Source organism: Bradysia coprophila, unplaced genomic scaffold (genome assembly GCF_014529535.1).
Source record: "Bradysia coprophila strain Holo2 unplaced genomic scaffold, BU_Bcop_v1 contig_390, whole genome shotgun sequence".
In the NCBI taxonomy this organism is placed as follows: Eukaryota; Metazoa; Arthropoda; class Insecta; order Diptera; family Sciaridae; genus Bradysia; species Bradysia coprophila.
This window is the reverse complement of record NW_023503648.1, coordinates 307,087-333,411: the sequence shown is the minus strand read 5'-3', so window position 1 is coordinate 333,411 and position 26,325 is coordinate 307,087. Positions and strand designations below refer to the sequence as shown.

General features: G+C 37.3%; 1 protein-coding gene and 1 long non-coding RNA gene across 3 annotated transcripts in view; one reads left to right on the top strand and one right to left on the bottom strand.

Annotated features, from left to right (window-relative positions):
• Positions 1–26,325, bottom strand: part of LOC119082153 (E3 ubiquitin-protein ligase AMFR-like) — a 46,477-nt gene that overhangs the window by 13,863 nt on the left and 6,289 nt on the right. For both annotated transcript variants that reach the window (XM_037191555.1, XM_037191556.1), the window contains exon 2: positions 19,666–20,235. In XM_037191555.1, the coding sequence (XP_037047450.1) occupies positions 19,666–20,031 (366 nt within the window). In that variant the 5' untranslated portion in view covers positions 20,032–20,235. The remainder of the gene's footprint in view (positions 1–19,665; positions 20,236–26,325) is intronic.
• LOC119082155 lies at positions 1,571–24,607 on the top strand. Its single transcript, XR_005088590.1, has 3 exons — positions 1,571–1,580; positions 10,961–10,965; positions 24,413–24,607. It is a non-coding gene; the product is annotated as an uncharacterized LOC119082155 (long non-coding RNA).

Below are 26,325 nucleotides of genomic sequence, written 5' to 3'. Positions count from 1 at the left end.
AATGTGATTAATCGATTTATTATTTGTCTGATTTAAAGCGAAACTGGTTTGTTTGGTGGTTAGCGCAAAAAATTTGTTGATTCTCAGAACACGAGCAAAAAAAATGTGTCCAGCGGATCTTATTCGTCTTACGACGATCAAACGAAATTCAAATTTATTCTCTTGTTGAGTACAATCTGAATAATGAATGGAATGAGTACGCTAAATACCAACCACACTCTCTATACATACCCAAAAAAGGTCGAAAGGTACGTGTGTGGAAGCGATAGACATCGAAAACCAGTATATGGTTTTCGGTTTCGGAATCTCTTGGACAGCAGCGACCAAAAGAGTTTGACAATGGATAGTAGAGAGTAGTCCACCAGGAGTCCAACGAGTACAACGATTTGAGAAAATATGACACGTCGGAGAACTTCTAAGGGCTCCACTGCTGCCACAAAGCCACTAAAAAACGAAAAACCTGTCAGACCTCTTTACTACGGGTCTCTACTTTCCAATGATACCAAACACGCGTGAGTAGAGACTCGACGAATGTATTTTTTATTAGTAAATTTGACACATTCGCATTGAACGTGATAATATCAACCCAAAATAGTAAATTACTCTTCAAATTGAGCCTTGGAACTAAGTTTTAGCTATCTACTGTTCGCATTGGCTACGAAGAGTCGTTAGTCGTTAGTGTTGCAAGTAACTAAAACCAATTTTTTAGTGGCTTTTTATGGCGGCAGAGGAGCCCTTAGAAGTTCTCCGACGTAGTCATATTTTCTCAATTCCTTGTCACAGCCTTGGACAGCGACGACCAACGGCTTCCGTAGTATCGTTGGACTCCTACTGCCAAAAAAAAGACAACAAGAAAAAAATTGTTCCAAAAAATTATCAGGCGAGACTAACGATTCGAAAGAGCCGTCGATCATTTGGATCGGAGTAGGCTTGAATCCCAGTTGTTGGGTACCTTCTTAAGTCTTAGCTCATGATTTGTCAGACGATTCCGACGATTTGTTCACCCTAGAAAAAGAGCGCTACTTTTGATTTGGACCAGTGGAGAAACCACTGGAGAAAATCGAACGAAAGTTTGACTCTAGGCTCGGTCGTAACTACCGTTGTAGTGTGTGAGTGTTGTTTATATCAGCGGCTATTTTTGGAATTTTGTTTGGAAATTCTTTCCAAAATTTCCAAAAACTGCGAACATTCAAAAAAACCGAATTGTTCCAAAATTTCGAACGGTTTTCGCAACTCGTAAACTCAGCCTTGCGTTTTAGCTGACTCTCAATTATTTTGTTTGATTCTATCCACTTTCAAATGAAGTCGAGCATCGTTAATTTGAAAGATGAGTGCGTCAAACAAAATCATTGAGAGCCGGCTGAAACACAAGGCTGAGCTCAAGAGTTGCCAAATCCGTTCGAAATGATCGAAAAATTCGGTTTCGCAGTTTTTAGAATTTTTTGGCAATTTTTTGGTAATTTTGGAAAAATTTAAAAAAAAATCCAAAAATAGGCCTTGGTTTGTATTGACGTTTATTTAAGGTAAAAGAAGTAGTGACATCGGTTCATTTTAAAAGCAAAGATTCGGTTCAATATAGAGTGTTGTGATGAAAGAGAAGAAGATAATTTGAAAAGTACCCCAAGGCAAGTTAAAATATACTGGTCTTCTGTCCTCTCGTTCTCAACGTACCACGTTGAAAGAAAAGCAAATACTTTGACAAGTATCCCAAGGCAAGTTATAATAACTAGTCTTCGGTTTTCTCGCTCTGATCATAACAGTCTATAGAACTAGTCATCATTTTTCATATGGCGATACTCTTACTATCACAACTGAATGCTGACTGATATTTAACCAATAGCGCGCTTTCTTGTGGGTTGAACGACACGAAATACAAAGTAATCTATCGTGTTCGATGTCAATATTCGGCATCTTTTGCATTGCTCCACAGTAACTATTCAAATTGCACAGCGACGCACCTAACATAATTCCACACGGATGGGGTGAGGGGATACTCCGACATAATTCTTTCTCTTTAAGGTTTGCAACCGGTGTCAAGTATACCTCCGAAATTCAAGGTCTAAACAGATAACAGCAAGACAGTGGGTGGCTGAGAAACGAGCGATAGATGGAGATGGAAAATACAAGTATAGTAAACGTCAGTCAAATTTAAACGTCAGCTGTTTTTCATCTGGTCCAATCATACAAACAAAACTGCTTATACGGTTTTACTACTACTACCCTCGAGGGCGTGACTATTTCACCGTAGTTTTGTTAGTATGGGTGGATCAGTTAAAAAAACAGCTGAAGCAAATTCATGCTGAAATTTCACTGACTTCGACTGTAGTTTATAGCATTCAGGATTTTACCGTAAAGTTAAAGGATATGGAAAGTTCTGCCAAGTCTCGCTATTGATTGCTAGTCACTATTACGTCACAGTGTGGTTGAATGAAGTTTTAATGGAATTTGAATGCATTTTTGATATTTTTGAATATTGTTGATCAGCTCGGAGCTCTGAGCAAGGTTCTACAAAAAAAAATCGCTGGGATTCAGGTCACCTAGGCTACTGTGTGAGAGCTGGACAACTGATTGTGGTTGTGATCGACTGAGGTTGTAATTACAATAATACAAAAAAATTAGTCTCATGGTTGCAGGATAAGCTGTTGGAGACTCATCTGAGTTTAAAAACGAAGATTTTCGGAAAGTCAATTTCCTGTAGATTCGTTGGATACCTTTGGTAATTAGTCAAGCTGATAGAGGGGTTCAAAGGCCCTAGAGGCCTTAGAATGAGTGGCCGAAACTTTCTACGTGGAATGGGCTATTCTGTCCATATCACCACTCATATGCTGGCATCATGAGTCGACGGACACTTTTATTATTTTAATTACGAAAAAGGTCCATTAACATTTTGAACTTGTAAATTTCAGCCACATCAATTACACATATTTGTTATGTAACGACCATTCATTTACATTGCATTCGAAATAAGCAACATCCAAGTTAATTTTGTTTGTTTATAATATTCACGTCGCGAAGCGCATTACACAAAAAAAAATATTTATTTTCAGTTTGCAACCAACTTGGCACTCTGTGTGTATATTATACAAGTGTGTAATTCAGCGAAAATATTATTCATGAACTGTTTTAGTCAGTTTAATTAGTAATTGTTTTCAATCGGAATGGGTTGACTGAACGTTTATTTGTTTACATTGTAAACGAATCCAATGAGAATTTTTTGCTTTTCTTTTTGCAATGAAAATAATAATTATATCACACCATCTCGGTATCGACCTACGTATGATGAGATCATGCTGTGGTTTTTAAACAGAGCCTATTTTAATGAATGTCAGTGTTCCCACTCTTACGCCTCGCACCACTTCTGCGCTAAAATCCTGAATTACATTTTTTTAATTTACGTCATGCCTCCTTTAAATAGTCTTCAATTTGTATACGGTTTTTTAGCTGGAACACCAACACAAACGTTTTGCATGAACAATCCAAAGATAATCTACACGCTCTATCTTTGCTACAATCAGTAGTGTAGCAATGGCGAAGTTTAGCTAGTTAGAAACCAAGAAAATCTCAGAAATAATTCAGAGTAATTAAGTTCTTGAGCTGGGAGCATGGTGATAATGTGCGGTGACAGAATCTTAGGATCTGCCTCAAAAATTCAATAAATCCTGAAGAGAATCCAAAAAAAACCTCACATATCCTTCATTATCCTTAAATTCTAGAACGGGGAGCATGTTTCCATGTAAATATTAAACTAAACACAACTGTAAGTCGATAGTCATGCACGTACGTCTAATTATGTATTCTGTTCTAAATGAATACTAATTTCGATGTATTTTTACTTAAAGAACATTTGAGGAACATGTGGTGACTTCACTGTTACTGACATATCTCCAGAATCATCGATTTATGTAAAAGAAATGAAAATGTAGCTCTTCAAATTCCCCATAAACCTTCCGAAGAATTTACTGTCTTCCTATTGGTTTCATATCCAACAGAAAACATAAAGGCCGCTCACGGGTGAAAGATTGAGTTGCCATTTTAATTGAGATACATGAATCGTTGCGGAACAACCTACCGTCGTTAGAACGATTTCGTACGTTTTTTCGCCTAAGCAGGTCCACTATATGGAAAGAAGAAGAGATATTTTCAGAAATTGATAGGGTGTAAAAATTGTCAATCCTTTGCAGCGACTAACATTCTGAAATCAGCCAATTTAAGTAAAATGTTTTCACGGTGGGGCTGAACGAATTTTAAACAAACATGTCCACTTCCATCTCGGTTCTTTTCATAGCTGAGTTAGGGGAGGCGTATACAACGGCTCTAAATTTGCTAGTAGCCCGATCTCGATGCAAAATCTTTATCATAAATAGTTCTTGCTGAGAATCAAACATGGCATATTTGGTATCATTGGAAATCTTAGACTACAAGCTAACTTTTACAGGGTATGTTGTGTTGAAATATGTCAACCGGCATGGCATCAGTGGTTGGACTAAGCCTAATCCGTCCTTTACTTCTATATACTCAGTGAAGAGTATAACCTGAAGTGAATCACAGCGAGCAGGCGCCTCTTATCTTCATCCCACAGCTGAAATGCCTATCAAAATGAAGCTAAAAAACAAAACAAAAATAAAGATAAAAATAGGAACAAACAGAGCTTAAGCACTCTTCCCTTACCCAGGATTCACGTTAAGTGAATGAATTGAGAAAAAAAGAAGGCTGTTTCGACATTGAGAACTAGCGGCGGTCCAAAAGCCAGAGTGAACTGACTATCTTCAGTTGTTTCTGCTAGACTCTTACATAAGACAGCAGTAAATCTTTCAATTGAACAAGTGTTGAAAGTCGACTTAAAAAGATGGAAAATCCGGACAATGATGGAAAGCTTCTTCTTCTTCTTTTTCAGCCTGTTTCTATCCACTGCTGGATGTAGGCCTCTCCAACTTCTTTCCATTTCGTACGATCCATTGCCATTTGCTGCCAGTTTGTACCTCCAATATTCTTAATTCCGTTTGTCCATCTCTCTGGTGGTCTACCTATAGCTCGTCTTTTATATGGTCGCCAGTTCATGATCTTTTTGGTCCAACGTTCGTCTGTCCTTCTTGCAATATGTCCCGCCCAGCTCCATTTCAGAGATGCTATTCTTTCCATGACATCAACGACCCTGGTTTGTTGTCGAATCCATTGATTCGTCATTCTGTCTCTGAGTGTTATTCCAAGCATACTCCGTTCCATGGCTCTTTGTGTCACTCTCAATTTATCTTCGGATGCTTTTGTTAAAGTTAACGTTTCCGCTCCATAAGTGAGCACTGGATGGAAAGCTACTTCGAAGCAAATCATACCAGATCGTAGCAAAAACAGATTCAGTTCATTCTCAGAGAAAATTCGCACATAAGTAGCCAAAATTCACCGAGGGTAGCAAGAAAGTGACTTTTCTGAAAATGAACCAATTTCACCACTTTCACCACTTTCACAATTTAGTTATTGCCATTTGAAAGAGCACATTAACCTCGTCTAGAATCGCTAGTGCTGGATCGAGCGCTTCATCGAGGAGACATCACCCCTTGAAGAAGGGGAAATTTCGACTTTCAGCTTCTGTTGCTCTGCGACCAAATGACCGAAAGTAATAATTTTTATATGGTTGATCTTAGAATTTGTCTCTCTACCGATTCCAGTTTCAAACACTGGTCCTGCAACTTCCGCGGGGCCAGGCTACGATATTCCTAGTTCTCAGAAACGGCTCAGCAGTTGAGCCTGCACAGGGCCGGATTAGCATTTACAGCGCCCTGGGCAACGAGCCTTGCAGCGCCGCATGAAAAATTTATTAAAGAATTTGTTTCCTACATTGTCAACCAAATCAAATAAAATGTTTTCAACATTTCCTCAAGAATATTATTTTCTAAGTAATGTGTAGTTAGAAACGGCGAGCGAGGCGAGGTGGCAAGCTTATGATAACATATAACCATATATGAATGAGAGATATATGATATAACCAGAGTTTTCGTGATTAATTCGCAAAACTTTCCCACAAACAAAAATCGAGTAAAGTTATAAAAAGGTTTCGCTCGTATTTTTCGGGATTTTAAGTTTGAAGTTTGTAGAATGAATCCGAAACAATTTTTTCTTGAAATTCTTCTTGAAGAACAAATCAAATCAAACAAATTTATTTAGCAAGTAGCTATTTTCAATGAACACTACAATTCAAATTTACATCACAATTCTATAGTTTCATTCAGGTGTTCTTTCAATTTACACTCGAATGTCCTCTCATTATTCTCACTTTTCACTTCCCTTGGAAGATCGTTAGAACATGAACGCGTTGTGAGGAAAAACCAAGAAAAAAACGTGAATTTTTGACACAATATTTATGATACTGTTACAGTTTCATTATATTGCGAGATTTACTCTACTTGGTAAGGCAACGCACTGCTCCTAGCATGAACACTACTTTGACAAACGTCGAATTTGGAGGCTTTTGTGATGAGAGCTACCGCTTAAGATTGATTGTATTGTGTGTTTGAACTCACACAACTAAAACAAGTCACCTATCTTCACGAAAGAAACGCAGTGCCTACTGTGACTTCATCAGCCTCCAAATATTTCTTATGCTCATGCTAGGAGCAGTACGTTGGGTAAGGTCATGATTCGGAAAAAGGACTTGCGTTGAAGCAATTTCAAGGATCTAGGACTCGGGATCCCAAAAGTATTCAAGTTTAGGGCACTCTAGAATGATCCTTTGTCTTCACTCTGAAAGTGTTAGATCTTGAAATTTAGGTAATTGGCCTTGGATTTCGACAAAAAAAATCGCGAATATATGCCATGAACAATTTTCAATGGGCGGAAACGGATTTGTTCTGCAGCTTTTAGGAGGAATTTACAAAATTTTCGAAAATTCCTCATGAGCTAAAAGATTTCCATTATCCGGCTATCACCGGCGGCTGACGAAAATGAAGCAATGGAATGGTTATTGAAAATTATTTATAGTGTCTTCAGCCAGAGGCCTCAAAGTTCAACTTTTCTAAAGCAGGACCATCATAAAAACGCTTTAAATAACCAAATACGAACAGCCTTGGGTTAGTCGATGTGCGTGTATTATTCAAAAATATCAAGTTAGATGTATATATGCATTTCTTGTAGCTCACATTTACCCCAAGAATGTAATGTACAGACGCAAGCGAAGCGAGCGCGATTTTTTTTTAATCGACGTTGATTTGTGCATGACTTATGTTGAACGTGAAAAGATTACACTGTCGAAAAAAATTTAATTTCTCAGCGCCTCTATTTTCCCAGCGCCCTGGGCCGGGCCCACTTTGCCCATGGGTTAACCCGGCTCTGAGCCTGCATCATGTGCCGTTGAATAGTACACGCCTCCCCTAACTCAGCTCTGAAAAGAACCGAGATGGAAGTGGACATGTTTATTTAAAATACGTTCAGTCCCACCGTGTTTTTCGATAATTTTGCCATTCCTCAGTGTTGAAAACGTCAAAGCACATTAATCAATCAACGGACACTGACAATTTTAAACACTTGGAGCCTCGAAAACATTAAAAAATTATAATTCCATAGATCAAATCCAAGGTTATTCAAAACTCATCCATAGAGAACCCCTCGTTCGAAAATAAACCCGAAAGTTTAAGTGGTTTTCTTGTAGAATGATGAGCATGACCCTATGCGCTAAGAAACCTTTTATACATTGGGCATCTCTGAAATTTAACCTTTTTGTTGGTCCGAACAAAACACAAACGGCTGTTCAATACTTCATTTTGATAACAGAGCTGAGGTCAGAGGTCTCTGTGGGTGACGGTTAGTTGTTAGTGTTCGGGCTTACAGTTACTTGGACTTAATCTATGGGTCTGTTCCAAGGTCATACGAATTGTCAAATTAGTGTCAAATTTCATGTGGATGAAATCGTGTTCGTTCGGACAGTCAAAATTAGTGTTTACAGTTACTTGGCACAAACCTTAAGATCATCTTCAACTACGACTGTTGTTACAACTCCAGTGAAGATTCATGTTGGGACGATCATAGTTTGCGATTAAAATCAAGTCGACCGAGAAGTCGTTGCAAAATAGTCAGAATAAAAGATAACGTTGAAAGGGCAACACACCCGAACTGAAGTCCTTTATTTCTCAGCCCCGAAACCGCAAAAACCACAAGTTAAAAGCTAGCTGGTAGCTAGCGATGTTGAAGATTCAACAACTGTAATGCCATCTCCGTTAAGAAATGACATCCACTTTTGAAAAAAATCTCATATTTGTCTGCATAATGAGGAGATTGAACTCAAAACTGTTCTATTTATCTACATTGGAATTAGTGCAAGCATAGTTGAAAATCGAACAGATTGCACACTGGAAAACCATTACTGAATTCCTTGAAGTAGGTCCTACCACAACCAGCTCAACCAATCTAACATTAATTTCTACATAAAATATTAAAATCGCTAAAATGTTCACTTGCCCCGAGTGGAAAGACAGTTTTTTCTGCGTGACCACATAATAGTATAGCCCTGACCATTTAAATATCCACATTTATCAAATACGACCATACAGAACGGCCGGCGGTTGATATAATAGTTTGAATTTGTTGTGTTTTTTTCTGTTTTGTTACGGTCATCATTATTTTATCGTAACTAACATTGAAGATTGTGCTGTACTTGTTTTGATAAATGTTTGTCAAAATCAAGGTCGGACTAAGGTAAATAATCTAGCCAATTCATAAGAAATGATTTTTTTTAAAAGAATTTTTTGTTCGTCGGTTGGTTGGTTAAACAAATTTTTTTCTGTCTGACTTTACGATCGATAGTTAATTGAGAGAAATCTACATGACGATGCTGGAAATGTTATGTTTTCAGTGAATTTACGGCTGGCATTACAAACCGACTATAAAAACGTATTCAAAGTTTCAACTGAATGTAGCTGAAACGGTTATAACGTGAGATTGACCTAGAATAGAAATAAGTTCCCGGTAAATTAAATAAGAAAAAAATTAAATTCCATTCGTTAAGACCATTTACGATCATAAGTGTGGGTCTGCTACACACTGACGAGACTTTTGTGGACGTTTGACATTTGGAAAATGTTTCTGTTAAAAATTATCGTTGATTATCCACCACAATTCGCATTTAATCGATACCTAATTTAATTCCATTGCTTAACTAATTCATTGATTGATGTATTCGTTACGAGCGGATTTGGAAGGCCAAAGCCCTTCGATTGAAATGAACCGCGAGAAAAATGAATTAAGACGAAAATCAACCTTTGTTTTATCAATGAGCGATAATTAAAATTGCTGCTGATGTACAAGCTCGACCGACGTTTCCGGTTACGGATTCTGTCAAGGTATATTTCTGGTCTATTCATAATGATTGATGTTCCTGTTTGAGCGCGTGAGAGAGATGAAAGACAGAGAGGTAGAGCGAGATTCAGTCTTAGACAATTTGAAAATTTCGGGAGCTTTCACACATATCGTTTTGAGTCATCGATACAAACCTGGAATAGTCCTAAAGAGATAGTTTCGTGTTTTCCTTACATTCTAGACAAAACGTCAACGCTTGAATAGCCTAAAGTCGATAACACACGAGCAAGTTTGCATTGCTGAGATGTCAAAAAGACATTGAATTTTAGGAGATATTCGACTTTGAAGGTTTTCATATGAATGGCTTTTCCGGCCACGGAAAAACGATTTTCCATTTTCCGGAAAAAAAATTTGTTCCACAACTTTTCGTGGCAAACAACATGGAACAAAGAAAAATCTTAAAGAACTTAAGGCGTACGACATAAGGACCTGGACTACAGTGTAAAGCTAACCAAACAGGAGTGATTAACAAAAGCCCTGTAGCGCCTGTTATTCTAGAGTCTTGACTTTTGACTCTTTTCAAAAATTCAATTCAATTTCTGAAACATTACAGAACAGAAAAGAAAAGCCCCAATCCTGAACGTTATAACTTTATCGAAAAGTCTTGGCTCGTAGTAGAAGTTGCGGGAATACATGAAAAGAAGGAAAATATGCAGTTTTTCTTGCTTTCTCACCAATAGCTACTGCTGTATTTACAAACCCGATTTTCTTAAAAATTAAATGTTTAAAATGTTTAAAAACCAGTGAAAAACAGGCAAAACAAGAAAAACACGCAGTTTTGCTCACCTCCAAGTAATTCTTTTTCTTACGTTTTACCAGTGAACTTTGACAAGTCTACTACCCATATAGACCTGTCAAACTTTTCAGAGTGAACTTCACCTGACATTACTCTGGATGCATACAGCAATTAGTTTTCGTTAAATGACAACTGTCAAAGTTCACTATCCATCTCTCAACTCTACCCATGTCTGCAATATGGGTAGCCTTGTTAAACCTGTCAAAAATTCGCTAGGGAATGTTAACGAATAATTGCTGTGCGTATTCTGTACTAATGAAAGTAGAGAACAGGTATGGTCGATCGCCGAATTCGTCTTAAACGCACTCACATTTTATGTCAAAATAATATGAAAATGAGTGCGTTTAATTACGAAAATCAAATTTATATGTCCTCCGGGCGGACAATAGACTATAACGGTTTTACACTTTCATTGTTCTGTACACACTCAATGCATATTTGACTTACCGAAAAAGTATTTCGTTAAAGTTTAACGTTACTAAAATAACGAAATTCTTTATCGGTAAAAGGCTTATGCTAAAAAAAACGAGGCATTGAAAACGTGCTTTGTTCCTAGTTTTCATTGACAGATGCAGCAGTCGCGATTTTGAATAAAAAAAAGTTCTAACTTCATTTGACAGTTTCGAAAATTTCGTCATGAAAAGTAGAACCAAAACACGTTTTCAATGCCTCGTTTGTTTTGAGCATTAAGAACGTTAGATAAGGAACGAGATCCCTTTTCGGTAAAGTTTAACGTTTCATAAAGAAGAATTTTCTTTTCGTTAAAAGTTAACGTTGCAAAAAACGAAATCTTAGAGCGAAAAGGTCAAGGCTGTATATGAGAAGGGGTCACGATCGCCCTTATTTTACTGGGACCATATTTTAAAAAAATGGCGGCTATCGGTAACTCTAACTGAATTTCATATCAGTGAAATGTCAACTGACCTGAAATTGCCATTGGGAACTCTTGATTTACACAACAATGTTAAGTTAATGAAAAAATCACTTTAGTTTTCAGCTCTTTTCGTATTTTCATAAAATGTCAAATTTGCTGCCAATTTTCATTAATTGCTTCAATCAAAAGAGACAATCTGGCGGTGTGATTAACCTTATTTTCTCCACGTTTTGTTGACACTTCGTCTGATGACAGTTCGGGAAAGAAATGCCTATTTTCTTCCCTCTTCTTTTTACAGTGTAGAAAACAGAAATTTTCCACCAAACTGTCAAATTCATTTTTGTTTTCAAAAATGTTACAACAAATTGATGTTTTTGTTTAGTGTTTCACTAAACTTTAGTGTAAAAAAAGGGTTAATAACACCTCGCACATTTGAAAAACGTTGTGTTCACCTCTGGAAGAAAATGGGAAATTCAGACTCGAGCGATATCACCTTCGTTAGTATTTCCTATTTCCTTCACTCGGTGAACAAACAACTATTGAATGGGTATTACATAAAAAGGGACAATTGAAAAGTTCATTTTTTGTGTGAATTTTGTTAATCTGAGGCGGAGTTGAGGTTAATAAGGCCATGGAAAGCTTTATACTAAATTGTGTTATGTTCCAGGTAATCTTAAAGCTACCGGCTCCGTGTCTATGAAAATGTTACTACGAACAATACCAATTTAAAAATCTAGCTAAAATTCACAACTCATTGATAAATAAAAACCCCAGCTCTGAGCTATCTAATCTTTTCAATTAATATTTTAATACGAAAAACCACACAAGTTTGTCGAGTTACGTTTGCATTGTTAACGATTATACTTTCTACGTTATTTAGCTCAGATTTTTTTCCAGATCCGGTAAGAGAATCGAATCGAGAAGTAAAACAAAATTGTTTATACGGTGTGGCGTGTGCAGCAATATTTATTACCATTATGCCAATATCTTTACATAAATTACAGAACCAGTGACACACTAGCCACATTTTTCTCTTCGCATTTATGTCATAAGTCTGTCGGTTCTCGGGTTATTTATTATCTTGATCGGAAACAATGAGATGATAATATTCAATTACTACTCCAGATAGACGATTAATTCATTCGTCCAGTCGGCCAGTTAACGTTGCAACATCTCACCACAATGTTTCAAGTTACAGAATCGTTTATCGAAATTGCATAATTTTTTGAATACAAAAAAACATTTCGAATTTTATACGTTTTTTTGTCGTCATTAACAGAATCATTATCGCATTGCAGGCGAAATGACTAATTTATTTACTCGAGTTTATAATTAGACAGAAAAAAAAGCGAAACTATGCAAATATGACGCAAGACGCAACTGTATGGCTGGCTATTCTAAAACGGAATACATTCACCGTTCAGTACACAGTTCTCATGACGAAATTGCAATTTAAAACGCAAAAAACAGACCAAGCAAGACATCGCGAAAAGCTTTCTTATCAGCTTATCGGTCTGGTGTAAACGTATCTCTCTTACCCAGCGCAATTTGAATTAAAATTGAAAAACAAAATCGAAATTTTCCAAATTAAATTTCTTTACACACTGCAATCAGCACGGACTTAATTGCTACATTAAACGGGTAAAAGTCAAACGTCGATTATCTGGGTGAATATAATTTTCTAAATAAGGCGATGATTACGTAAAATCTCAACCGGCTATCTAAATAAGAAAAGTTCAAACATAATGAGCACAACCATTTGTTTACAATGTGTTATGCTATAAGACAAGATGAACGGTGAACGTTTGGTCTTAGATACATCATTAACAGAACCTTACGGCCAATAACAAGTTTAGTCTGGGCCCAAACGTGACTAATAAACCACGCCTCGAAGTATGCAAATACTCTCTAAGTAAAGTCAGACGCTTAATTGATATCTCGCCAAAATGTAGGCTAGCCATATGCACACAAATTCATCGTATTTGGGTTCCATCATACGAGTCATTCAGTGTGTGCATCGTTGCTGAAACCAAAAACACTGAGCCATAAGGCAAGATGAACGGTGAAGGTTTGGTAAACACGTTTCAGATGGTTTTGTTTGTTTATTTAGAGAACTCACTAAATAACGGAACAGGCTGGACGTCTCAATGTATGCAAATACTTTCTGAGTCAGGTGCTTAAATTAACATCTCGCCTAGATGTAGGCTTGATACATGCACACAAATTCATTGTATTGTAGTTACGTTATTTGAGTGTGTGCATCGTTGCAGCCGCCAAACATACTTCAACTCAATTTATGAAGCTTGAGTGAGCTTTATGACGTTACCAGTTCGATATAATCGCAAGAAAAATTCGGAATATGAAATCTGCTGGGACGGAAAGCCGGATCATTTTGGTTGGAGACTATTACGTAGCCTTTGAGCAGGGCTACCAAAAGGCGCATCGGACTCGTAGAACAAAGAGGCACCTCGAAGAGGCGCCAATACAGGAAAAAAGCGTCGAATTGGAAAGGCGCATCTGGCTCGGCCCGATCGCCCAGTATGGCCAGTCCAGGCCTGCCTTTGAGCCATTCCGTCTGTTTTCGGAAATGAGTTTAGTAGTTCCATGTTCAAACACAAAAGCAACTTGTGATAGGGGTTTTTACAGATAAAGTTAGATGCACACACCTTTAGGCGCTCAGGAATTCACAAATAATCAATCAACATGCATACATTTATACGAAATTTTTTTACAATTTCCGGTCAGCCACTGTGAGTGTTCTCTGTATACCCGTTATCTTTCTAATTCGTCTACTGCTTGAAGAGCCAGACATCAAATAAAAAGTTTTATTATCATCAGGAGATGCCATAAAAAAACGACATTCACAAAATTTAAACTGAACATTTTTTTGCAGTTTAGAGATAAGCAGTTAAGTAAGCAGTTGATGGATCGGATTTCGTTCGTCAGGGACCTGTATGTGCAATGATTTTCGTTTAGTTGAATAACGAACTTATGTCCTAAAATTACTATCCCCTGGGGCTGTATTTTTCGGCCGTACCGAGTATGGAAGGAAGAAGAGTATTCATTATGGAGTTATGTCACGTGGAGATGAGCATGCTAAAGTCACAGACTATTGTCCAGCCTCAATTTTTTTCATTGTGTCACAAAACATCTTTACAAAGCTCTGATGTTCCGAAGGAACAGATTTAGACACTCACAAAGGTAGCTGGCAGCAATATTTGAACAGTTTTGTTGATTGTTTCAACGTCGAGATATCAGTAGAAGAAGAAGAGATTTCAGGTACTCGAAACGTCCGCTTCTCAGTCGAAGAGCCAATAAAATTTTTGACTGACCTCCACAATGACGCTCAGTATATCGTGGACAACATGACTTAAGGGCGTCCTACCGTTCTTTAAGAGTCATATCGCCAAGACTTCAGGTGATTGGGGAACAAGCGGTCTCCGATTTTAATGAGTGATTCGTTTGGAAAAACGACATGATCAAGTGGGAGCAAACGGTTTTCCAATCTTCCGTCACGTAGCAAATATTGGTCCAATTGAAAAACTAATTACTGTTCCGGAGTCCTGTGGTCATTTGCTATACGCTAACACTTTATTTGACTAAAATCATCCGAGAAAAATTTAATAATTTCTCTTTTGATATTGAGAATAGTGGATTTGATATATGCGCGACATTTCGAAGCGTTTTTCTATTGATAAGGTAAAAGAATAGTAGACGATAAAAAATGACTGCCGTAGTATCGTTCCAGATGCTGTTCCAGCTGTAGAGCACTCAGAAAGAAGGAAAAAATCTGCATTTTGGCACTAACTTTTTTTCCAACACTTCTGTAGGCTTGCAGCCCTAAAGTACTGGGTTCATTTATATGTGCAACTACAACACCCCATACTCAGATCCGCGGAACAACGAAGCTGCAGAGAAGGAGTACTCTCCGAACATTCACTACATTTTTAGTCATAACTCTCGTGGATAAGCACGCACCAAGCAGTGCGTATACTCTATCTGTAGGTCTTTCCAAGGCCGACATTCGTACAACATTACAACAATTTAAAATAATTTAATTTTCTTGAGTTATTGTCGAAAAACTGTTTTCGGTACCCTCTGACATGTGATCACTTTTGAACACTTTTCACAGAAAACAATTTTTTTTAGAAAAAGTGAAAGATACGTGTTTCCTAGAATTGAAAGACGAATCCAACGAGCTATCACTCATTAAAATCGGAGACCGCTTGTTCCCCAATCACCTGAAGTCTTGGCGATATGACTCTTAAACGAAACATTAGTTGGTTGGACTTTATACAGGGCTGAAAATCTCACAAATCTCACCAAATGAGATATGGTCGTTTAAAAATGGTAGGACGCCCTTAAGTCATGTTGCCCACGATATAAGTTCTATAGCCGCCTTCGTGATCAATTCACAGATCTCTCAACACAAAGTCTTTGCACTGTTTCACAAAAGAGACGCTGTAGAGTGACAAGACTTTGATAGAAGAGGAGATATGCTTTCTAAAAACAACCTATTCCGCCTGACCTACTTTATGAACGGAGCCGAAATGGATTTCGAAAAATGAAAATAACATTTCCGAATTGATGCTGTCGTTTGCTGCCAAAGATGCATTTTTAACTGTCGTTCGAAAATCTCATTTGAACAAGCTCAGCATACACCGGGTATTCAAAGATGTGTGCGTTAGACTACCTCCTAACAGCACTCGCTTTTATTCAAAATAAAAGCTTATTGGGTCAGTCATTGATCTTCGATAAGCAATTACACTTTGCGAGTTTGTGTGTGACATCGGATGCAGTTGAGTATAATAATTGAATCTAGCAACGGATCGGTTGAATGATTGAACAATTTGATGTGGGGAAAAAAACCTAATCAAACAAATGGCAGCAATAAAATCATCGTCTTGGCTCGAACTTGAATTCATTGATTTTATTTTTAGCTTTATATCACCATCACTTGTCATCAGTGAACCTAATAAATTATCGCAACATAATCCGTAAATATACAACAAAATAGACTGTGTGTGTGTGTGTGTGTGTGTGTGTGTGCGATCGTATTATTTAGCAACTGTTGTGTATGGCTGTGACTGTTATAGATTTTGGGAAGCGCGTGGCACGAGATGTACACTCATGCATACACATATGTAATGTAAAACACTGCGGAAATAATATAAAATTTGATACAAAAACTCGTTTACGATACCCGTATGTTGACGATTATATATACCACCGAAAAAAAGTGAATCTTGCGTCGATCTGACCATGACAACCAAAGTGTTAAACGGTGGCTAATCGAATCTAATCGAAAATTTGAATAAACATTCGTAATATCGTTAAGCGAATTAAGATTAAGAAAGAAAGAAAGAAAAAACGATCGAGACTGTAAATCGAGACGGACCATAACGGCCGTTTATACTTTTGAAGCAGACAAATTAAAGGCCGTGAATAAAAGCGCTCAGACAGAATAATAAAAATTGTATTCGTCACCAAGAAAGAACGTTTCGGGGATTTTCTTTTTGGGATTTCCTTTCTGTCGTTATGGACCGGTTGAACACACAGTTTTTGGAGCGAAATTTCCTTTTTAAAGTCAAGCTTCCAAAAGATCTTTGTACTGTCCTACCTCTCCCAAAAGCCATAATTATTTCCTTGACTGTTAAGTCAAGGGTCTTACGTCAGAAAATACGCCTTACGTTCCCTGTGATCGATTTTAAGGAGTGTATGAAATGTGAAGGCGAATATACAACCAGGCGGTGAAATGAACTTCTCATACATTTTTCCTTACGAGTTGCAAATTTTGACAGATGGCCCATACCTTTTCTGTCAAAATTTCATTTCACCGACTGGCTTTAGCAAAAAACGGAAAAAGCAGCGCTGACAAAAAAAGTTTCGAAAAACTCACCTGTCGCAGGTAACTTTGTCTCCAGGTAATCTACATTATCTGCCGCAGCTGCATTTTTGTATGGGGCGCTACAGCTGTGGCAGCTATTGTAAATTACCTGGAGACAAAGTTACCTGCAACAGCTGAGTTTTTCGAAATTTTTTGTCAGTGAGAGACGTAACGTTTGATGGCACGATAACTTGAGTAATTCTAAACCGATTTTCCAAAATTTAGTTTCATTCGACAAGGAGTAAAATTCCTGAGGTCAAGTTAGTAGTTGGGCCATATCAACCTAACGATCTGGACGTAATTCCCAAAAGAATTTTCTTACGGTTTTGTGATGGTACGAGAAATCCGGAACCAATTTTAGGACTTCTGGTTTCAATCGACGAGGAATAATATGTTTGGGGTCATGTTCGTAGCTGGACATTATCGGCCAAATGATCTCAGAGTTATTTTCAAACAATTTTTGTCCCATTTTCTTGATAGGTTCCTGCATTGAAGAATCAAATTCGTGAAATCTGAGGTCTGGTTCCCAGATGAACAATATCCAATATTCAGGGAGTTTATTCCCGAAAGAGTTTTTCCCTGAATATTTAATGGCCCAAAACTATAGTCATTCGGAACCGATTTTCAAAAACTTTGTTCCAATCGACAAAGAATGTCATATTCCGACTAATGATTACCTCGAACAGGTATTCGTTTTCCAAACTCAGTATATGGAGTGTGATTTGATCAAAATGCATGGAAAGTGGTAGAAATTAGTATATGGAGTGAGACAGTCGTTTAAAACTAATTGCAGCGTGTTTAGCCTTATGTGTTTGAAGGCATCAAACTCATGCCAGTAGACATAGACACGAGGCATACATTTTCTGTTTTACAAGATAGTCAGTCGAAAATGACAATTATTTTCGGATGTGTGCCCACTTCGTGTTGTATTATGTCCTGTGCTTGTTGTGCTTATGTTTTTGATGGCCTTAATTTAAAAGATGTTAAAAGAAAATAATATCATGTGGTAACTTGATCAGTCAAGGGACCTGATCCACCCACTAAGTGTATCCTAGTAATAAGGATTTTTTAGGAAATTTTTTGAATTTTTTAGAGTTTTCAGAGAATGCCAAAGAGTTTCAAAGAATTCTTGTTCCTAAACCACTTTAAACTTCTTCAAATTCCTCAAACTCTTCATATTCTAAAGTTTATGAATTTTAAGAATTTTCAGGACTTTTTAGGGATTTTTTATTGATTTAAGAATTAATATTTCGAATGATAAACCCTGGTTCCGTGGTTGGATTAGTTCAAACAGTACCAACGGTTACTACGTTTTAGAAACATCTAATCATCAGCAACCGGAAAAAGAGACAACGACCAAAGCTAGCCTGTCACATACGCCAATTCATCTGTTATCGATAACGACGACAAAAATAATGACAAGATCTGGGTAATATGGTCTTTTATATAAAAAATGCATGTTAAAAAATTGAAGTACAAGATTTGAAATCAACCGATTCAAAATACTTTGATCGATGGAAGTAATAGATCCGAAAATATTACTATTCATATGCTTGCTGTATGTAACAGGTTAATTCGGTGTTGTACAGCACAATGAATGTTAAAACAAATAAAGTTCCGTAGAAGAGGGCGGATTACAACTTTAGACAGCAGAAGTAAAAAATTTTCAATGAATTCATAGCGATACACTTAGCACATAGCTGTCTCTAAAAGGTTGATAGGTAAAACGTCAAAATATCTCAATTGTAGGCAGCCCACACAATCAACCACCAACTAATTTTTCATCAATTTGGGTCAGGTGACGCAAATATAGCCGGTTGATCTGAGCCAAAGAATAAATTACGATTTTACCACACAAAAACTAGAGCTCACCACCACAGGAAAATGTTATATTGCTAGAAAAACGAGTTGTATATGTACAAGAAAGGAACACATTGTTGGAATCGTTGGTGTTTTGCACACGTCAAACATCCCACCTTCGTATCTAAGCTGTATGTCGCGGTTTCTCCGATTTCTTTCATTCGCCATTTGAAATTAGAGAAAACACAGGAACAGCACTTACCAGCTTAGATACGAAAGTGGAATTTTTTACTGGGACAAGTGTACTAGAGTTTCGGGTAATTTCTAGAATAAAAAACGGAACAAACTTTTGAAGAAAATTAAAATCTGAAGACAAGTTCGCATCGCACTGTCCCGGAACTCTCACAGGACAATCTCTCGTAATACATTCCAGTTTAGAATCAGGTTAGAAACGACTTTCTATCTGTTATCAAATCAACGACAACAATATAAATGAAGAACTGTTGGGAATGCTGCTTTCATATAGATTGTAAAATGAACGTTCAGACAAAGATTGTTTTAACAAATGAAGTAAAAGAATTTTTACCGAAAGTTTGGATTTGACGATACTTTGAACAAAGGAAGTAGTAGATTTCAGGGTTGTATCGCAATACTGTCGCCGTTTGAAAAAAAGTTTAAAAAATCAGTTCATGAGACTTGGTTGGTCGTGTTCCTCCTTGAATAAAATATCTCGAATAAATGAAGTCATTTTGCAGTGAGACTGGATCTCTTAAATATTGAAAATAGTGATACAACGCCACTCCTAACACACAAGAAAACAATCAACTTAGAACGTGACGTCTTACATCAATGATTTGACCCAGCGACGTCACGTAATTTGTGTACAACCCAGATGTCTCCAGATTTTCATTATATTTTACGCTTGAAAATCACTGAACAAAAAGTGAAAAACAAAATCAAACTCACCCAAACGCAAACTGGTTCCTGGAACATAAAATCCATAACATCCTTGACCTGTCCACCCAGCGATCGCGTTTGATTGCCATGCAATGGTGTCGCGTCCGCCAAAATGTTCATGTACACATTTCGATCAATCACATCACTCAATTCACTGTGCAATTCACCGTTCGTCAATTTGATCAGACTTTCGTCGTCCATCAATTTCGCATCGACATAACCGTCCACCGACGTTGAATTCAACAACAGTCGCCAGTCGGGATCTTTGGTCGAATTGACGGCAAAATAAACACAAAAGCTCACCAGCAATACACTGAGCGAAGTGTAAATTTTCAAATTTGGCAACGGTATACGATCCAATATTATGGTCGGCATTTTTGCGGTTGTGGAGTGTCGGTGCTTTTTCGCGTTTTAATCGATTTTAAAATTGATTTTTCACCCGTTTTTCGATTGAAATTAATCCACACAAAAAACAATGAATTTTGTATCGGCACTCGTTCGACCTAAGTGTCCAACGTACTCATTATTTTCTCCACCGTATGACTAAAGCGAAACTGTTCGATGACCGTGGCTTTAAACCTGAAAGAAATGGTAGAAAAAACACAAATTAAAATTTAAATAAATCACAGCGCCAGATACAATAAAAAAATGAATCAAATCAAATAAACGCGTTGCTTAAAACAACGGTCAACACCGCGCGGTACCTAATTGAACTTTCTCCGGAGAGTTTACTTTCGATTATTTTTTCTTTCTTCCGTCTAAAAAGCATAAACCTGCAGGAAAGTATAATAAACACAGAGAGACAGACAAAAAAAAGACTCCAAACGAAACCAAAATTACCCAAGACAAAATACGTGAAAAAAAAACCACAGCCGAAATTATGACTGTGCAGAATGTGTATACACAACGAAGACAACCTGAAGACAATCTAAACACTCACATCGCTTAACGGTTCATAATCTTCGCTCATATGCTGTAACCGACTCAGATAAAACGTCTTATCTGACCAATACTCTACGGAATAGTGTAATAAAAAGCGAATCACAGTTAGTGTGGTCAAGACGCGATAATTAAAAACAACAAAAAATCATAAAACAAACATTCAGACAAAACATTCTGCTTTGATGATGATGTGTACAGTGTTTTTATGAGTCTTTTTGCACACACAAAAAAAAACCAGCTAAGCCGACAGAGTCAGTTACCGGTCTAGAATTTTCCATTGATTTGAGATTAGTGGGCGGTTGTTGGCTAATTTCGTTTAATTGATGCTTTTTGTGATGAAATTCATCTCGAGAGAGATACATAGAGCTGGGAACGATAATGTCGCTCATTCACTCTTGATTTCGACAAACAAAAGCAATAAAAACGAGCCATCAGAACAGTCGGAGCGTTTGCTGCGACTGAGCCCCGTACAAACCCGTATATCTATTGCGTACGTGACCCTAGTGCGTCTGTCACCCTACTTTGACCGTAAGCCTATTGCGCCGGTTAAAGTAGTTAAAGTAAAATTATTATGTAATGTGTACATCTTAGAAATTGCACATAGCGCAATTACGAAGCCCCGTACGACGTTCCTTTCAAATGAAACAAAAATTTCAAATCGCCCTAAAATTTTAATTTATTGAGTATAAATACACATAGGGCCCAAGTACCGGCCTTAGTCCGAGGACCCAAATTTAATTTTTTTTTCAACAACATTCTATTCGGCCTTCGATTACCTTCTAAATTAAACAAAAATTACGACAAACGGATGAAATTTACGCGAGTTGTATGTAAAATACACATAGGGCCCTAGTAGCGGCCTTAGGCCAAGGACCCAAAATTTTTTTTTTCAACAACATTCTATTCGGCCTTCGATTACCTTCCAAATCAAACGAAAATTACGAAAAACGAATGAAATTTACTCGAGTTATATGTAAAATACACATAGGGCCCTAGTAGCATTTCACTTCTAAGGCCCTAACTCACGGTCCACTCAGCCGATTTTAAAAAACTTTTTTTTCCTGGATTGGTATTGACAATACCTATCATTTGCCATGTCATTTACATTTCCATCGTTTGTTTTGCCATAAATATCACCAAAAGACCTTAAATCACTTAGGTGGCCCTAACTCACGAAGGGCCGACCCGAATATGCCCATCTTCGAACTTAGCCTCACTATTTCGACTATCTTTCAGGGAATTTTTTTTTTTTGAAATCGGATTTGATTTACTCAAGATATCGACGTGACGGACAGACGGACAGACAAAATTTTTATTGCGGATTCGTCATCTATGAACATAGGCAAACACTTTGCCCTTACCGTCTGCTTCGAATTCCATCAATTACACACGGCATCGTAATCCTATAAGCCCCTTTGTACTTCGTACGGGGCTAAAAACCAACCCACGGAAATCGGAGAATAAAATTCTTTGGTCATTAAAATCGGCGACAATTAAAATTCAATGTGACCATACGAGATTTAACACCTTACAGTGTTGCCCAACACGATGTTTTTTGTGAATCATTTTTCAAAAGTTTCAGAAATTTTCAATGAATCAATCAGACATCAGATATGGGCTGAATTTTTAACAAAAGTTCAGTTTTGACAAGGAGAATCAAGCTCCTCGAAACACGTTAAATAAGCCAATCTCAAGAGTCAAGAAAAATCTACACGAAAGTGGTCGTTACGAATTAGGTCGGAGCACCCAGACAAGTTATTTTTAATGGACGCAAAACATGATTGTAAACAAAAAATTGTTCTATAATATGACTCCAAAATGCACCGATTTTTTTATAAGTTTAGTCTAATCCGTATTCAGCCGTCCATAGAAAAATTATAAAATGGCCGACCCATGTCTTACACTATTTTAAGACATTCTATTCATCAAAAATGTGTCAAAAAATATAGTTCTAGCTACCGGGCAGTTCGAACAAAATTTTTTGCCTAAAATAACGTTCTTCGTGGAAAAGCTTGAAATAGCCGTCCGTAACGGTAAATCATTACGAATCACCTTGAACGGTCGTATTCACGAGAATTTTATCTACATGAAAGAATGTACTCTTCGGTATCATTCACAAATTACGTAACGGTTTTTCAGTGCTGTCAGCAAAACTAAATCCTAAATAACTTCAGAAATAAACGCTCTGTGAAGTTGAAACTATGTTCCATTCTCACATTTAAATGAGTAGAACCTAGTTTAAGCTCCACAAGCCGCGTATTTCTTGAGTTATTTAAGATTCAATTTTGATGACAGCACTGAAAACCACGTGACGTAATTTTTGAATGATCTAACACCTTTCTACCAGACATGAGTCGGTTATCCGAAAAACCGAAAATTTCGGTTCGGTCAAGTCCGAACCGGAAAATTCGGTTCGGTCTGATCCGAACCAAACGATTCGGTTCGGTCAAAACCGAACCGAAAATTTCGGTTCGGTCAGATTCACTCTACTTGCTTAAATCTATTCAAAATTAAAATCCAATTACGGCAGAGTAAAGTAAACCAGGCAGGAGCAGTCGATTTGACTAGGGACCTGAATTATCTAATAGCCTTATTTTTGGCGAATAAAATTATATGTGTATCTCAATCTCCATTAGATAGAAGAAAGAACATACACATCATGTGTTGTACCAACGGTTCAAAATTGGATTTGAAATGAAAATGTCCACGGTAGCTCAATTGGTTAGAGCATCAGCCCGGCAAGTTGAAGGTTGTGAGTTCGTGCCTCACCCGTGCCCATCAAAAATTTTTATTTCAAATCCAATTCGATTCTAGTATCTCTAAGCTGAAAATTTAAAGAATTCGTCGCGGAATATAGCGTTTCTCTAGAAAAAAAAATATTTAAGTTATGTCAGTGTTCATTTGAGTTCATTTTCATACAGTGTGTAAGGTCGCTTATTTGAAATCTCGAAAATGGACAGCTCCTGCCTGGTTTATTTTACTATGCCGTGAACCTAATACAGTCAAAATGGATTTACTATTTTTATGTGAAATATTACAGTACACAACGTTTGGGGAAAATTTGCATCGTCGTCAGAAGACAATTTCGAAAACATTTAGTTTTTCTGGTCTGAAAGGTAAAAGCCGTGAGCGATTTTTTTGAAAGTAGACCTAGTACCGTTGGAGCCATACTCTAGAAGCTTGTTTTATATATATGGTCATCCATAAATCCCGTCAGCTAAGAGAATGGGTACTGTTTGCCGTAAGAGGACGTACCAAAAATTTTTAATATAAAATTTATGGTGTTTGAGATAAAAATCTCGTTATGAAGTCTCCCGGGACCTTCAAAAGATTATTAGAAAATTCGTACTAGGGTAACAGCCTTTGACTTATACGACGTAATGCGTAACACTGTAGTCTTAATACACCTACCACAAAAGCAGAAAGAGCCTTCTTCTTCGTTTTTCGTTGTATAATGATATTAACAAGGTTACGCTAGAGATGAAAGGTTTATAGCCCTCGCAGCTAATAGGGGAGCGTTGCACATAGACAGACACTCATTCACTTTCCTCTGATGACTACTTCAGTTCACTTTGCACTTTGCACTTTTTTCCTGCTTTGAGTAGTGTACTCTTTTGTACTCTTCAAGAGTGAAATAGAATCTATTTAGGATTTCCGAAAGGGGAACCCTACGATCAAAAGAACCGATTTTGCTAAGTGTTTTCGAAATTGTCTTCTGACGCCTGGTGAAAATTTTCTCCAAAGGTGGTTTACAGTAATATTTTACATAAAAAATAAAAAAATCATTTTGACTGTACATTGACTGGGTTCACAGCAGATTAAAATAAACCAGGCATTTTTGAGACGTCAAATAAGGGACCTAATACACTGTATGAAAATGAATTCAAATGAACTCTGACATAAATTGAATAATTTTATTCGCCAAAAATAAGGCTATTAGATAATTCAGATCCCTAGTCAAATCGAGTGCTCCTGCCTTGTTTACTTTACTCTGCCGTGATTGGGTTTTAATTTTTGAACAGTTTTAAGCAAGTACAGTGAATTTCGGTTCGGTTAAGTTCGAACCGGAAAATTCGGTTCGGTTCTGACCGAACCGAAATTTTCGGTTCGGTTTTGACCGAACCGAATCGTTTGGTTTGGATCAGACCGAACCGAATTTTCCGGTTCGGACTTGACCGAACCGAAATTTTCGGTTTTTTCGGATAACCGACTCATGTCTGCTTTCTACTAAAGGTTTAACCTTCATGAAACATTTCTCCGCGAAAATAGCAATAATTGCCAGGAAAGGTCAATTTACACATACGATTAATCTCTACGACAACTCTGCTTCTCTACCTCCAATGTTCGAGTCTTTGTTGTTTTCTCGCGTAGAGTCTGGCCAATAGTTTCAAGAGATGACCTAGTTGCTTTGACTCTTACCACCTTTTTTTTTAAATTCGAGTCTTCATTAGGAGTGTCCAAAAAACTAAAATGTTTGGTGCACAGGGCAGAAAATCAATCTATATGGTCCCCTGCGAACCAGGTTTTCAAAAATTATTTTGGAGTGATGATGAAAAGTGATGTTAGGACATCTTAGTTTAGATTAGTGTAAAATCATCCCGAGAAAACATTTTTCAACTTTTCCCGTGTATCGACACCTACTTTGTCCAGGCAGCGCTTGTCAGAGGTCATATTGATATCGTGTATTCTGAGTGCTAGTCCTTATCGGTGACGAGCGATACTCAGAAAACATTTTGGCACTTTAATTTTCCCATACAATTTTGGACACCCCTAGTCTTCATTTCTTTTTTTTTCGCGAAATATCAGTTTTACCAGTTTTTCAAAGTTACAAGGGCCGATCAAGCAACAACGACTGCCAATGTCATCTCATTAACAACATCGAGAGGCCGATTAACTAAAACAAAATATGAAAAACCACTCCACCCTGGCAACCTTGAGTCGGTGTTGTGTCAGTGCGACTCATCAGCATTTAAATATTTTTGTCAACATTTCTTTCTACGTTCAAAAATACCCACAAAAAGCTATTTATTCACAATTGCCAGAACATTTTTCATATATGTCGTCGTCGTCGACTTGAATTCGATCAAGATATGCAAGTTTATTTATAAAATTCAACATTGTCACATCACACCATCATCATCGGCAATATATAAAGTATGGCAAACAACTTGTAAGTACACCTGTATTCCTCTGAAATGAGTCTTGTTTGAACAGTACAAATGTGCAGAAACAAATTGGGTGTTTCGTTTATGTTTGGGCGGATAGAACAGGGTCTCAAGGTTTAGAATAGTGAGACGACGTAGTAGTAATTAAGGTTAGCTGAAAAGTGATGCTGAGAACGTTTTGGCTACTCTGATAGGTCTTTAACCTCTCACATACGGCTATTCATCTGTTACCGATAACGACGACAAAAATAATTACAAGCTCTGCGTAATATGGTCTTTTATATAGTTAAATCCATGTTAAATAAATTGAAGTACAAGATTTGAAATCAATCAATTAAATATAATCGATGGAAGTAATAGATCCGATAATAATACTGATCATTTGCTTGCCGTCTGTGACAGGTTAACGGCGGAAAGTGAAACACGTCAATTTAAAAGTTGTTTAGGCAGCGAAAAATGTCTTACGTTACCTTCAACTTGCCTGGCAGCACAGATTTAAGTTTCATTCCTTGTTATCCTGATGTGGTATGGAAACCAAGAAGCTCTTTTGAGATAATAATTT